The sequence below is a fragment of the Leptosomus discolor genome, chromosome 5 (assembly GCF_034619465.1).
Source record: "Leptosomus discolor isolate bLepDis1 chromosome 5, bLepDis1.hap2, whole genome shotgun sequence".
Classification (NCBI taxonomy): domain Eukaryota; kingdom Metazoa; phylum Chordata; class Aves; order Leptosomiformes; family Leptosomidae; genus Leptosomus; species Leptosomus discolor.
Window position 1 is genome coordinate 12,933,824 of NC_141395.1, and position 15,524 is coordinate 12,949,347.

General features: G+C 42.4%; 1 protein-coding gene across 2 annotated transcripts in view; it reads left to right on the plus strand.

The window, feature by feature from the left end:
• SEMA5B (semaphorin 5B) overlaps nucleotides 1-15,524 on the plus strand; it is a 135,678-nt gene that overhangs the window by 23,743 nt on the left and 96,411 nt on the right. For both annotated transcript variants that reach the window (XM_086464975.1, XM_086464976.1), the window contains exon 3: nucleotides 7,108-7,153. In XM_086464975.1, the coding sequence (XP_086321101.1) occupies nucleotides 7,108-7,153 (46 nt within the window). The remainder of the gene's footprint in view (nucleotides 1-7,107; nucleotides 7,154-15,524) is intronic.

Sequence of the window (15,524 nt, forward strand, 5' to 3'; positions counted from 1 at the left end):
AGTTTTGAAAATTTGGCTCCGTTTCCATCTCTGAGGTTTTGAAGAAACTCATTTAATGAAAGAGAGGGAGGGAAATGTAACAACATCAACAAAAAAAGGAAATTGGCACATGTTTTATAAATATGTTCAAACAATATTACAAAAAAAATCCTACTCCCTGTTCTCTGAAGTGTGTGCATATGGCTACCCTCCAGAAAACAGCTGGTTCAAGGTGTGTCAGGAGCATAGCAAACACTGTCAACCCAAGGAGGTGGGATCACATTGGAGCGAAGTTTTGCCTCTCCTGCCCTGGGGAAAGAGAAGGACCAGAGACACCAGAGCCAGCATGAGCTGATGGAAGAGAGGACACGACTGTGGATCCAAGGGCCGATCCCCTTCCTGCTTCTGCCTCCCATGGCAGCAGCCATCCATCTAGATTTCTGAATATTGGTACAGTCCAAGTGTGACACAGCTTTGCTGATGTCCTGCATGCTCTGCGGCTATAAGCATCTGCATCTTTTGACTGTTCCTAGAGCTGGCCCTGAGTATACAGCATTGAGCCTGAGCAGATCTGTGCCATGCACCCTGTGCCATTGAAGCTGATGATAGTGCTGCTCCGTTGACTGGAATATAGATGATTTGATTTTCATTCTTGTTTCCACTGCGAGGTACTAAATGGGCCTCAGTGGCAACCCAGAAACAGTAGCTGGGACCCTGGCTTAATTTGGAAGCTGCTTAATCAGGATGATATGCTGCTTGCATAAGGAGCCTCTTCGAAGAGGATGCTTCTCTGGTTCTGGCTGGATTTGTCACTGAGAAATGTTGCTTTGGGAAAAGCAATTGCTCATACAGCAACTACATCATGTTACTGTGTGCCATTTCGTATGGTTTTCTATTGAACATCTATTGATTTTTAAGGAAGAATGATGTACCAGACAGGTTTTTCTTCAACAGAAACAAAATTACTGGTGAATAAGGATCCAGCTTGTAAGGGAGATGCTGGCTGTCCACCTTTTCTCCAGCAGTGTATGCCAGGCCCTTCTAGTGAATCACTGGAGTAGCATTTGCAAACAGATCATCACATCACACTTCAGAGCAGGCATGTAATTAACTTCTTCTGAGAGCAAAGGCCAGAATCATCCTTCAGGAGCTGGGTTTCTTGGGATGGTTGGCTAGTTCAGAAATGTGGGTAACCATCTGAAAAGTTCAGCCACAGCTGGACCTGCATAGAGTCACTGCGTGTTAATCTAGCATGAGATTTGGTACCTAAGAGCCCTGGGGTCTGATCTCGATTTCATCACTGACTTGCTGTGTGCTTTGGAGAAGGTCATTTAACCTTTCTCTGGCTCATTTTCTCCATTAGTATAAGGGGTGAATGATACTAACCAGCTCCCAGGGAGTCATGAAGCATGACTAAGCTGTGTTTGTCATGTACTGTGGAAGTACAAAGTATATCTAAGGCCTCCAGGAGCAAAGATAGGAAGAGCTGACAGGAATTGCTGGCTCCTAGCCTGAGGCTCAGCCTCAGCACATGGCTTCCAGGAGTGCCAGAAGGGAGCATTAGGTTTGTCACATGCATAATTCTGTGTCTTGTTTTGTATCGCCCGAAGGACCCTGTTCTGTTAATTATTTTTTCTTATTATCTATGCTGTGACAGTTGTGAGTCCCTCTTGCAGACCTGGCTCCTCATTGCAGCACAATCCCCTGCTGAGGAGGGGAAGTGGAGAGGGAGGTGCTGAGCAATTTTCCCTGGGATCCAGTGATAGGACATGTGGGAATGGTCCAAAGATGCACCAGGGGAGGTTTAGACTGGACGTTAGGAAGCATTTCTTTACCAAGGGAGTGGTCAAACACTGGAACAGGCTTCCTAGAGAGGTGGTCAATGCCCCAAGCCTGTCAGTGCTTAAGAGGCATTTGGACAGTGCCCTTAACAACATGCTTCAGCTCTTGGTCAGCCCTGAATTGGTCAGGCAGTTGGTCTAGATGATAGTTGTGCGTCCCTTCCGACTGAAATAGCCCATTGTATTCTATTCTACAAGCACAGGGGATGCCTTCCCAGAGCACCACAAGTCTACTTGAGTCCCCAGTACCTCACCTGGCCTGTGTGGATGCCTGTTTCAGTGAATAATAGCCCCCGAAAGGGAGACCGACTCTTCACTCGGTTCTCTTCAGCTTTCCCTAAACATTTTTTTTTTTTTTTTTCATGATCAAACATTATTATCAGCTGCTTTTGGCTTTGTTTCTACTTGCAGGCTAATTGTCTGTGTACAAAGAGAGGGAGCTTGAGATAGCCTGCCCTGTAATGAGGGAGGGGTGAGCTTCTCACGTCTACTATGAGGTGCAGGCAAGTAGCAACATGCGAGCAGGTGTACATGTCTTGCAGTGATACAGACCAGCTGAGACAAGGCAGCATATTGTTGGTCTCTGTGTGCATGTCAAAGTCCTGAGAGGCGCTGGAGGTCATCAGCATTAGGTGTCTCGTGGCTCTCAATTTGCTAGCGGGGATTGTTCTGAAGCACAGAGAGGTTATCTCACCTGCTCGGTGTGTGTGGAGGGGGACAGAGTTGGGAAATGTGAACAAACCTCATTCACTTAAATAGAAAAAAGAATCTGAAGCTAGAGTAACCTTTCCTTTACACCCGTTCAGTCCATCGACTGCAGGGATGTTCCTCCTGATCTACCACACCAAAACTGAAAAGCGTGCTCTCTTTTAATTAGAAGGAAGCACCTTTTAATCAGCCAGTACAGTGCTGACAGATGTAGTGCCTGAAAAGAGGCACTAAAAAAGAGGCCTGAACGAGTGTCTGAAGCATGTTACAACCCTTATAATTTCAGAACTCCTCAGAGGAAGGGTCTCTGCTATTATTCAAGCACTCTCGTTATGCGGCTTCCCACTGGAAAGGCTTAATTTGTCTTGTAGCTCTGTTGCTCAGTGGCATCGTAGAGGAAGTACTTTACCTCTGCTGTAAATTGTTTCAAGGCCAGGCAATGTGTGAACAAGTGCACGGGCATCATGTTACAAAGTTCATCCAAGGTGCGCTCGGCTATGTGAAATAAACACTTAATAAGCAGCTTTGACTTGGGAATGTCATGGCAAGCAGATTTAAGTGGATATATTCTTCCATCCTTTCTTGAAACACATCTCAGCTGCTCTCCTGCTGTTCTGGTACGTATGCTTTGTGGTACCAGGCACAGTGAGCACTTAATCATTTTACAAGGCAGCCAAATACAAATTACGAAGCCAATTAACAAATACTTTAATCTACAGGATTTATACTGCAGCTTGGCTCTGTTCATACACAGACTAGCACAGAGGGCCTAGTTTGGGAGAGTAATTTGACATCTACCCCATTTCCATTCTGTGCCTCAACTTTGGGGGCAAGTTAATCTCCTAACCAGGGCATAGACTAATGGACTAGGAGATCAGCTCCTGGTTGTGCTGCAGATATGCTCTGTGATGTTGGCTAAGTTGCTCAATCTGTGCTTTAAATTTAAATGAGAACAATGTATCTTTTCACTCTTCTATATATATTTAGATGGCAAATTCTTCAAGACTAGGTTGTATAGACAGGAGGGTCTTTACAGTAGCTAACTTCATATATCTGAGCTGGGGGATAATATCCTCCTGCAGTCAGAGGTGCCAGAGAGGGGATCCACCCTCAGGTTGTTTAAATAGGCATCTGCTGTGGATCAATCTCCAGAGGAACCACCATCAACCCACTCTGTCGTAATGCAACAAAACCACAGTCTTGGCTGAGACTTTAGGGTATTACTGTTTAACATGGGCGTTTTCAGAAATGCACTGATGTTCATGAATAATAAGGTTAGTAGTAATAATAATTAGCAGTTTGAGGCGCCTTTTAATGTGTATAAATGCCATTTGTCCTAGAGTACTTAGAGGAGTGTAGTTGCTTGCTCTGGAGATGGCTGAAATGCTGCCACCTCTGGCATGAAACAAAGCTCGTGTTTTAATACCATGGACTGAAGGTGTGTGACCTTTTAGGACAGAAAGTGAGTAAGAAGGTTGTCCTATCCCTCCAAGTTTGTGCACCAGCTTTTTATACAGGAGAGGGAGGTTATTAAAATAGCTGGTTGCACCAGGCAGTCACTCTTCTGGCCTAGTCCAGGTGGGTTTAATTTAAGAGCAAAAAGAATTAGCCAACGTTCACTTACAAGACAAAATGGGAGGAAAGAAAAAGGAAAAAAAAAAAAGACCAAGAAGGTACCTCATCCATTCATGCAGAGATCTCAGTGTTCTCATATATTTCTTAATCCTACTCTTTCAGCTCCTTTAAATTATAGTTCAGCAAGGTATTAAACAGACATAACTTCAAACACAAGCAGGAAAAAGGACACAAATGGGACAATTCTAGGTACAATAAACCATGACTGTCATTCAGAGACCTTGCTCATTCTTGGACTGAAACTGCAGTTAAAATGCAATTCATAAAAATGACACTATCTTATTCAGCGTATCTTTCCCCTAGGCTTTTTACTCCTGATACAGCTTTACAGAACAAGTATGGTTAAAAAAGCATGTTATTAATTAAGGATTAGTCAGTTCTTGCTGGGCAGGTCAGCTGGAGTCTGGAGGTGTCTCTGATAGCCTGGCCTGCCTACTGGTGTTCGTATTACTGCTGATGAGATGTGAGAAGGATCAAACAAACAAAAAGAAACTGCCGGTGGCTCTGCAGACACCAGGTGAGGCAAGCTGATGAAAAATGTAGGGAAACCCTCCCTTCTGTAAGAAAGCCACAAGGTCAGACTTAGAGACCTGAGGTTGGTGTGAAGCCTTTGGAAGATCGTTGTGCTATTCACATTAGTACGTGCACCCGAGTGATCTCACCGCTAATGCTTTGTCCAGATGCTATGTGGCAGTCACTGAGAGGACAGAGACTGGCTTTATTTAAATGGACACTATTCCTGCCTGCATCTGTTTTGGCTGAGTGCAATTAAAATTGTGTCCTTTAGATATGTCTCTTCCATTAAAGATATTTTGGTTGAATTTGCTCTGCAGTGCTATCAGGGAAAAGACCCTAATATTAAAATTTATTACTCAGTCAAACTGTCCAGCTTTTTACAAGACTAAAACAAGGAGCTGAAATCTGCATTACAAGACTTCCAAAATCAATGCATTTAAATAGCATGCTTAACTACAGGATAGCAACTTCAAGTCCCTAGTTACGAGAACTTTCTCCTTTGGGTGTTGTAAGATTGGAGGCCAGTGGCATGCTTAACTTCTGCAGGAGAAGGCTTATTCCATGATATCTCATGTCCTGGAGTTGCATTAATATTTTGGTGAGGGTAGCATGTGCTTTTCTAAGGGAGCTGTCAGATCAGTCACTGGATGAGGATTCATCTCCATTTTGAAATTCTAGCTGTATGTAAGCTTAGTGCCTCTAGTCTGCTGCATGCATCTGCAGGACATATTTAGAAGTCTGTGGCTGATGCTAAAGAGTTAATAACAAATTCCTTGGGAAAGTATGCAGCCTTTGAGACAGAATAGGGTTTCAGACTGTACAAAAGAACTGCTGAATCTCCAGTGACAGGACTAGGAGAGAAGATGGAGATTTTGTGTGTGTGTGTGTACTTCTCTGCGTACTTACAGGAGGTATAATAATTACTGATATATTTTGTTCAGGTATTGTTAATGGGTCTCGTTCTTCTCCGGGTCACCGGTCCCAGGATGGTGCAAATCATAGCTACATCAGCTGAAGATTTGGTACCAGCAGTTTGACTTCCCAAATTCCCCATCATCCAATTCCCATCCTTCTTTATTGACAGTCAGCAGCAGTTCAGACCTTTCAATTTATTTCTAGAACTGAGGTAACTCTATGATTATGACTTGGGTGATATACAAGTGAGAGATAACAGAAGAAGGAAAAATTGCTCAAGCCTTGTAGTGGCCATTGACCCAATATGAATCTCTCATATGTTGGAAATTTGAGTTACTTTGCTTGGGCAGAGTGTGCCGCTAACTACAGACCGTAAACAAGGCTCTTCAGAAGAATCCTTAGGACCTTTTAATCTCAGTAGGAGCTTTCCTCTGATTTGTCTGACTTCAGTGACCTAAGACAGGAACTTATATTTTACTAGGTAGGGGAATACTGTATACTGGCACTTCTAGGGCTGGTGAAGCTGTATCATCAAAGCTGCCCTTTCTACTGTTTAAATAGAGACACCTCCAAAAATGTAGTTCACCTGGTATAATACAAATGTATCTTCTCTGGGAGATTGTGGTGACAGTGATGTTGGAAAAGGATCACAACTCCTTAGACCCCCTGGCAGATGAGATGCAAAAATACGAGGTTAGACATGGCCAAAACCCTCAAGCATACAATCAAATCTGTATGGCTTAATATGTCAGCTGATTCCTGGTAACTGCATTGTCTTAGCAAGCAAAAATTTGAGATAAATCCTGTTAACTAAGACTCATCCGTATATGTTTATGCAAATGTGTGTTCTCTCCTATTTGTGGGATATGAACATGCAGAAGGAGGGTTACAGGAGCTCATCTGATGTGTGGTAACTCATGCTACAGTGACTTCTGTCAGGAATTCCCTCGCTTTGCCTGTGGAGATGTGATGACAGGAGGACTGGGAGAATCTGCAGTCACTGCCTTGATTTCCCTGCTGGTTTTCTGTGCAGAGAGGTTCTGCTGAGAAGTATCTGTCCTCTTCTCCTTTTCCACAAAGTCCTGAATGGGAGTGCCCACAAGGAGAGGATTGGGGGGAGCATACTACAAGAGTCAGTTTTGCTCCAGCTGGTTTCTGCCCAACCCCAGTTTTCTCAGAATGCAGAGAAAAACATGAGTGCAGCCCATACAAGAATTCAACTAAAGCCCTTTGGGGGTTTTCAGACAGTCCCTGTGTTGTTGGGAGTTCATTGTGGTTCTTCGTTATGGGTTCTGGAATATTTTATTCCAGACCTGCTCAGAACTTTGTTACAAGGTTCACTAAGACACTGATGAACAAGGGGCATATAACTATTTTTGCATGTAGAGAGGAGTCCAAGAAAAGCTTGTTGTTTGTAGAAATGAATGACCAAAAACTATGAATTGCTTTTATAACTTTTCTCTTCCTTCTTTGGTAGCCTAACAGTTTGTAATTATTCTGCTTGTTCATGCAGGAACTACCTCTTCAGACTTAGTCTACACAACGTTTCTCTTATTCAGGTATGTTCACTTTTTACTCTCTTGTTTTATTTGACTTGCTAATGAATGTTCTGTAATATTTGAAGTACTTTTTTTCAGAAGGCTGTGTAGTGTAAATTTGCCCAGAGTGATGGAGCAGGGAGAAGACAAAGTCAGAACCAAATGCTTATTCCCACTCCAGTGGTAGTGCTGGGGGAAGGGCTCTTCTACACTTGCCCATTTGGACAGCGCTCTCCGCTCTTGATTCTTCAGTGTTTGGGTGGTAGTGGGATCTGCCAAAAATATGACATCTTGAGGAACAAAGCATGTAGCGTGACGGATACAGGCTTCAACACAACAATCAATAGAAATCCTTGCTTTCATTGGAGGAGATGTCAGCAACATGTAGGAGAAGGTTTTACTGTCCTTGTCCATCCTTAATTTTAGCCATTGTTGGCCTCTGTGAACATGGATGGCTGAGGAACTGTATTCTGCTGAATGCATTACTAAAACTAAAATTGGACTTGCAAGCATTCAAGAGGCAAAATGGGTTGAAAAATGTATGTTACCCATGGCAGAATGGAGGCAAAGCAGCTAAAGTTTGAAAGGGCTTGCAAATACCCAGCAGTATCCAGGCTTTCCCCCCACTGCACTGAATGTGGAATTGAAAGATGCAGCAAAAATTGTTAGTGAAAACCGCAGCTGCTTATCTTTAAATAAATAAATACTAATGATCTGGGATATTTACTATCTTCTACATACAAAGATGTATTCAGCATTTTTCAGACAGATTGGAGTCTTTCTCCTGTACCTGACCATGCAAAGAAGCCATTTGAGTGGTATTGCCAGCCATTCTGACATGCACAAGCCTTTTGCTGTTAGTAAGAGTTACAAGTATAGCTGGAGAGAAGAAAAGATGTTTAATGGTTGTAAAATGCATTGAGTCTTCCTTTAAAAGGAAAACAAAGTCCATAGTTACCAATGACAACAATAAAGAGTTAGAGAAGCTGATACTCCCATTTGGCAGTAGTGTCCCTTTGCAGAGCCGTATTAGCATGGCTGGAAGGCTTCCAGCAAGCACACAGAAGAGGGAAGTCTCTGTAGTTACGTGAAGTGTCATACCTTCTGCAATGTCTGTTATCACACAGCCTCTTGTTCTTGTTGGACGAGGGATCCCCTTCCACGAAACCCAATTATGAATCTCCTGTAGTCAGGCTTGGCTTGGGCCCTTTTCAGTGCAGCGAGTTTCCTTCCTACACTGCAAAACATGGGATGTCTCCTTCTATGGCACTGGAGGATGCTGTGGGATCTCCGGTTAACATAATGAGCTTAGTTTGCTCCTGCTTTCTGGGTGTATCCGGTCACTTTGCCAAGACTTTTTGCATGACAAAGAGAGCATGGAATTATGTTGACACACGTGTTGGGAATGATGGAAGTGATTGTTTCCCGACCTAATGGTTGCCTAAGTAGCTGCTTGGCTTGTCTCCATAAAGCACATGATGCGGCTTAGAGGCACCCCCTCCCCCCTTCCCTTCGCCATGCATCATTTTAAAGATCAGATCAGAAAGCGAGACAAGAAATGCAAGGAATTTGCAGTTAGTTCTATAGGGAATGAGAGTCCAGTTTAAGAAGTAATCACAATGCTAATTTGGGTTGGTTTGTATCTCCTCTTTGCTTGTCAATAAAATACAGTGTGGATCTTGTCAGGCCCGATTTGGGGATAGTTTTTCATCTTGAAATTGTGGTCTGATTTATTTCTGCTCATGGGACTTACTCTTCAGGTTGCAGCAGTGCTAAATCTGCTTCAAGGTGCAGGATTGTGTTGACAGATGTCTGCTCCTTTGCATTTGTACTTCCATGAGGTGAGGGCAGAAATGTGAGGAGCAGAGTCTACAGACGGGGCAGGATATGCTGGTTCTGGGGCCAAGCCTGGCAGTGTGAGGAATATACCTCTCTACAGCAGGGTTCGGTGAAGTTTAAAGCTATTTTTCACTGAGTGTTCCTGTGCAATCAGCTATATCCCTAGGTTGCACTGTCCCTGTGGGGAAAAGGCAAGGGCACATTTCAGCCCCACAGCTGTCATGGAAAGGAGAGGAGGCCAGGGCATTCCTGTGAAGGAGATGGCTCGTCTTTTCAGCAAGGGTGGCAACAGCATCTCGCAGGAGCGATATCCCCGTGCCTCTGCTTGCTAGCACAGCAAATTCAGTACTTTAATCTCTCATTCTGTAATGGGTAGATTTACTAGCTCACTCTACCTAATGCATGTTTTCCTTGACAGTTATCTGTTCTTTAACCAGAAAATGAGTATTTCCTGCTGTTGAGCCGGCCATAATGTTTTTCATCACAGCATTACTTTATTCACTGCTTTCCAGTGGGAATAAATTCTTCTTTTTCTGGATTATAATCCCCTTCATGAATATTGAGTATCACAAACCCAGTGTTAACCATGTTGTTACTCTGATTTTGGAAAGGTTTTCAGCTTCCAGACTTTAAAAGACTGCACTCTTTCCTTCTGCCTGTTGAAAGACTGTGAAGGCCTTTCATTTAAGCCTAATGCAAAATCAATTAAAATAAGTCAGAGTTCTCCATCAACTTCAAGGATTGTTTTGTCAAACTGTCACTCCTGAAAATACATTTTAGGAGTCTTCAGTGCCAGAAGATAAAGTTATGGTATTACTCCTGAATCTGTGTTGGACTCCATTAGTATAAACTTAAATTTGTAATTTCCACAGCAAAGAACACTCTGGAGTATCATGTAGTCACTCCACATAGTTTGGATAGGCAGTTATTGTCTTGAAATTGCAGACTAAAAGACAAAATTTGGCATTATATGGGCAAGTTACTGGATAAGAGCTGTGTAAAAAGATAGAATTACCCTATAGAACAGTTGAGATTTCAGGGGATGGGAGGAAGAGAGATAGATTTTAGGATGTGTCAGCTGTCAGGACCATACTATAAAGGGGTCATTTCTTTTCCTTTCTTAGCTCTCACATGCTTTACCATGTGCCAAATTCTCCTCACTTTGAATTTTCTGTTGTTTCTGCTGAGGTTGATTCTCCAAGACTGTAGCACTGAGCTTTTGCCTGAAAACTGGTGAGTGGAGTGGAGCAGAAACTGAAGCAGAACAAGCTTGTTTCCTGCTCAGCAGAACAAAATGTCGCAATTTTTTGGAGATTTTTTCTCCCGCTCTCTTTATTTATGAAATGTTTTTCATAAATTCCATTTGGGACCTAAGAAACTTTTCACCAAATGAGTTTTAGCTGCATGAGAAACTTTGGTCATGGTTAATTTTTTTGTGAGAAACTTCTTTGGCTGAATGTCAGTATCCAGAAGGAAATTGAGGCCAAGGTATTTTGGGATCACTTGTGATTTTGTTTACCTGCCCTTCTTGCCAAAATTGAGGCACTTATTAAAGAATTTCTGAAAATCAGCATCATGAGATGCCCCAGGTGGGGTATCCAAAAGCACCTGTTATTTTGAAAACTTTGACATGTAACATTCAAATTCTTGCAGCAGTCAAGAAATGAGTTTTAAAATGAATACTGTTCCCTAAATCTTTTAGAGTCTCTTAAACAAAATCCCTGTGACATGTTTCATCTTCATCTTTAAATGGTCCTCTTGTATGCATTGTAACATCTAAGTATTAGACATTTTATAGAACACATTTTTAAAATGATGTGCACTTGGAGCACATGCTGTTTAATTTATGCATGGGTCTGAAACAAGGTTAGCTCCTAATCTGCAACTTTCACAGTGAGGCCATAGAAAAGTCAGTTTTATACTGGAGTTTGTAATTAATAGAGTAGGTGGAAGGGTCATTTTAAAAACATAAGCCTTTGAGCAAATTTTTAGAAATGCACAATGCTGATTAGGACTTCTTAGCAAGGAATGTTATTCTCTGGTGTGTGTTAAAAGCAGGCTACTTGGCAGGCATTTCATAAATCCCAGTGCAGTGCCTACCCCTGTTCACCCTGGATTTTACCTGGAACTTAGAGTTCTCAATTGAACTGAGTGGGAAATGATTTTTTGAACCTTTTTGAGATGCCAAGATTTCCAGCCTTTTTGCACTGAGATGAAAACAAGACTTTTTGACGTCTTTGTAAAATCTGAAACAGAAGGAAATAGACACATGGTTACTTGGGATGCAAATATTCTGGGTCAAGTTATTTTCTGAAGCATCAAGAGAAAGGATTTGAATGTGCATTTCTCTCATCTCAAGTGATTGACCTGGTTTGTTGGGGCCTTTCTTTTTCCTTTTCCTTTCCCTTTTCCTTTTCCTTTCCCTTTCCCTTTTCCTTTTCCTTTTCCTTTCCCTTTCCCTTTCCCTTTCCCTTTCCCTTTCCCTTTCCCTTTCCCTTTCCCTTTCCCTTTCCCTTTCCCTTTCCCTTTCCCTTTCCCTTTCCCTTTCCCTTTCCCTTTCCCTTTCCCTTTCCCTTTCCCTTTCCCTTTTCCTTTCCCTTTTCCTTTTCCTTTCCCTTTCCCTTTCCCTTTCCCTTTCCTTTTCCTTTTCCTTTTCCTTTTCCTTTTCCTTTTCCTTTTCCTTTTCCTTTCCCTTCCCTTCCCTTCCCAAAATTTCCCTCTGGATCCAAAGTTTTCTTCTGGACTCTCATCTAATAAATTTAACGATTTATTTGGATAACAAGAAAATGTTAGAATTCCATAAAATATTTTTATTTCAGTGATTTGTTTTAGTGGAACATCTCTTGTGAAAAAGTTTCTAACCAGCTCTGTGAAGTTTGTATGCTGACCAGTTATGTTATATCAGGTTAACAGTATTTAAAATACTTCGAGAGTCTGTATGTAATCCCTTTCTTAAAAATAAACTGTATTTTACCAAAATATGAAAGCATAAATGGGTGCACCTATTGCAAAACCATGAGATACACTTGCAGAGCATGTTTCTCATCAGCCACAGTTGCTCTGAGGTGCACCTGTTCCAGTGTGGCCTTCTCTGTGGGCCACAATGCCTTCAGAGCTGTACCTGCTGCCACACAGACATAACCACGGCCACAGGCGCTTCGAGATGAACCGGCTCTGGCATGGGCTTATCCATGGCCACAGACACTTCGGGGTGTCCTGCTCCCATATGGACTCATCCACAGGTCACAGTCCCTTCGACTCGAGTTCGTACTGGAGCTCCAGCCTGTCCAGCACAGCAGCACAGAAGCAGCAGCGGTGTCCTGGCCATCTGCCAGCCCCGGCGCATGGCCGCTGCTGTTATCAGAATGTTCCCAGGCACAGCAGAGTGAGATGATAAGCACTACAGCAGTATAGCAAGCAGCAAAAGCAAAAAAACAGCCACTAATGAGCACTAGACTCTAATATATAGTAAGGCAAGCAATCACCATGGCAAGAACAGAAGCCTGCCAATTAATAGCTAAACAGCAATAAGAGCTATAAATACGATCTGGCACATCCAATCAAATCTGTCGTTATCTCGAACCCTCCGAGCCCCATGTTGGGCACCAAAAAGGACTGTTGTGATTTAACCCCAGCTGGCAACTAAGCACCACACAGCCCTCGCTCGCTTCGCCCCAGTGAGATGGGGGAGAGAATCAGAAGAGTAAAAGTGAGAAAACTTGTGGGTTGAGGTGCAGTTTAATAAGTAAAGCAAAAGCCACACGTGCAAGCAAGGAGCTCATTCACCACTTCCCTCGTGTTCAGCCATCTCCAGGAAAGCAGGGCTCCATCATACATAATGGTTACTTGGGAAGACAAATGCCACCACTCCAAACCTTCCGTGTTCCTTCTTCCCCCAGCTGTATATGCTGAGCACGACATCATATGGTGTGGGATATCCCTTTGGTCAGTTGGGGTCAGGTGTCCCATCTGTATTCCCTCCCAATTTCTTGTGCACCCCCAGCCTACTTGCTGGTGAGGTGAGCAGAAAAGGCCTTGACGTGTAAGCACTGCTTAGCAGTAGATGAAACATCCCTGAGTTACCAATGCTTTTCAGCACAAATCCAAAACCCAGCCCCATACCAGCTGCTGTGAAGAAAATTAACTCTATCCTAGCCAAAAATCAGCACAGTGTATAAAAGTGCGAGGAGAAGTGGCAGAGTTTAACTTAGTTTTTCTCTATATAGTTGAATAAAATGTGATAAACAAAACCAACAGGGAGCAGTGAGTAATATAGTTTACAGCACAAACAGTCACTCAATCTTTCCTGGTGAAAATACTTCACTGGGAAATTTTAAGGTTTCAGAATATGTTCACAAAGCCCTGGTGCTCATCAGAAAATTTACAAATAATAGATAAATCCCCAAGAGCTGCTGGATAGGCACCAGACGGGGCTTGGAGGGTCCAAATTCATACTGCTGGCTCTGCCCGCCACCACCTGAGGGCAAGTTAATCTGCCCAGTTTATCTGCCTGGCGTTTGCTTGCGTGTGAAATAGGGATATAGCACTCCTTTATAAAGTGCTCTGAGTTTTGTCAATAAAAAGAGGTAAAAGTATTGTATTTTATATTTACTTGCAGAAACATCCTTGAGCCAGAGCCATTCCCATTTTTCAAAATATCCTTTCAAAAATCATGAGGAAACTAGGCATTGATATGCAGCGCAAACCCATGGGTGCTCAGGAGCTGGCCCAACTTTGCTGAAGATATTATTTCTTCAATCTAGTTGGAGTGTCAAAATTATCATCCAATTTAAAATCCACTTTGGGAAGTAATTTTGGGAAAGAGTGAAAATACTTTGCCTGTCTTTATGTACTACTGAGCCTTCTGACAGGAACTCGATTTTGAAATGTTCAGGAATAAGCTTCACTTTCCAGACGTTATTTTCTTAAAAGCAGTTTATTATTTGTTTCTTGCAGATTCCCAGATACCTCTTTGAATTATATGGCGTATGTTTCTAGATCAAACATTTATTTCTTTATTTTTAGGGCAATGCAGTTTCCTCGTTTAAAAACGTAATCAAAACCTCTACTAGAGCAGATGCAGTCTTTAATATGTGGCTCATAGCTGAGTTATGATTGTCACATACTTTATCCACACGCTACTTTTTTATTAACAGATTAACATATAAATCTATTCATAAATCACCTTCCAAAGCTGCACCTAAAACCTCTCACTCTCAGCCTAGAGGTTTAAAGCTATTCCATAATAAAGCTTATATTGGCTGAACAAACTTTCTGGCAAATTCAGCTTTTTATTCTTATGGTTTCAGGTTTCCAGATAAAATCTGCTCCCTGAATACACCCTTCCTTAAAATGACTGATCAGGAGCTAGATTGCAGCTTTCAGGTGCAGGTCTCCCTTCCCAGGATTTATCTGAGAGAAATTTCTACCTGGAGTGGGAGATGATGGGGAAGAAAACAAGGCATGTCACACTGGAGGTGACCATGTCTGAAGGTCATACTTCATCCTCCAAGGACACACTTCTCCAACTCCTTGCTACAGGGAACTGTAGGCTCCGGCATATGCTGTTGGGATCCAACCTTGTGCTAATGTTACTCATCAGCTGAAATTCAGCAAGCAGAGAAAGCAAATCTCTCCTCACACTCTGTAGTGTTGAGTGATTTCTGAAAACAATATCCCCTCTGTCTGAGAGAACCCAACTCAGGAGTCCATTTAAGGCCAGCAAAGCTTTTAAGCCCAGGTTTAGCTTTAAATAAATGCCTGTTTTCCTTTGAGAACTGTCCGAGTTAAGAACACGCTGCATGCTCTACCGAGTGAGAATATGTTTCAATATGTGCATTCATAGATGTGCTAAAGTGGCTCAGAGTGCACTGCCTAGTTGTGATCCATGTAATTGCCCTCTAAAGTGAGTATTTGGGAATGGTATAGGAAGTTCTCATATGTATATTTTTGTGTGCCTACATATATATGTATATATATATATATATATATATATATATGATCCTCCGTGCACAGGAGTATCATATACATAGGGTTGTATAGCATACATAGGAGGTTCAGGAGCTATACCTGTTTGGATGCATACTTGGCATTAAGCAGGGCAGCCTTCCTCGAGTCAGTGAAGGCCACAGAGCTGATTTACATCTGGAGGGGATCTGCCCTGTTATGCTGACACGGTGAAGTGAGGTTTGCGTGACAACTGTCAGCCGTGGAGTGCCAGCCTGCTTTCCTGGGTAATTTGTTAGTTGTCATTCCTTCCTTCTTCCTGCCTCACCTGACCCAAAAGCTAAAATTACTACAGGGGTTTTGGTCTTTGTCAGCAAACATTATGAGCAGGATTCAGAAACTGAGAATTTAATTAGCTGCTGAAGTCACTTACTGATAACAGTAGCATATTGGGCTCTTTATTTGATAAAACCCTGTCAGGCGTTTTATGTGTAGGGAATGAAGACTAATGTTCTTACTCTTTGCAACTTACAGTCAGGACCATTAAACATCCTTTAGGAAGGGGAGGGAAAAAATGAAAATGAAAGAAAAAATCCTTTGGACTTTT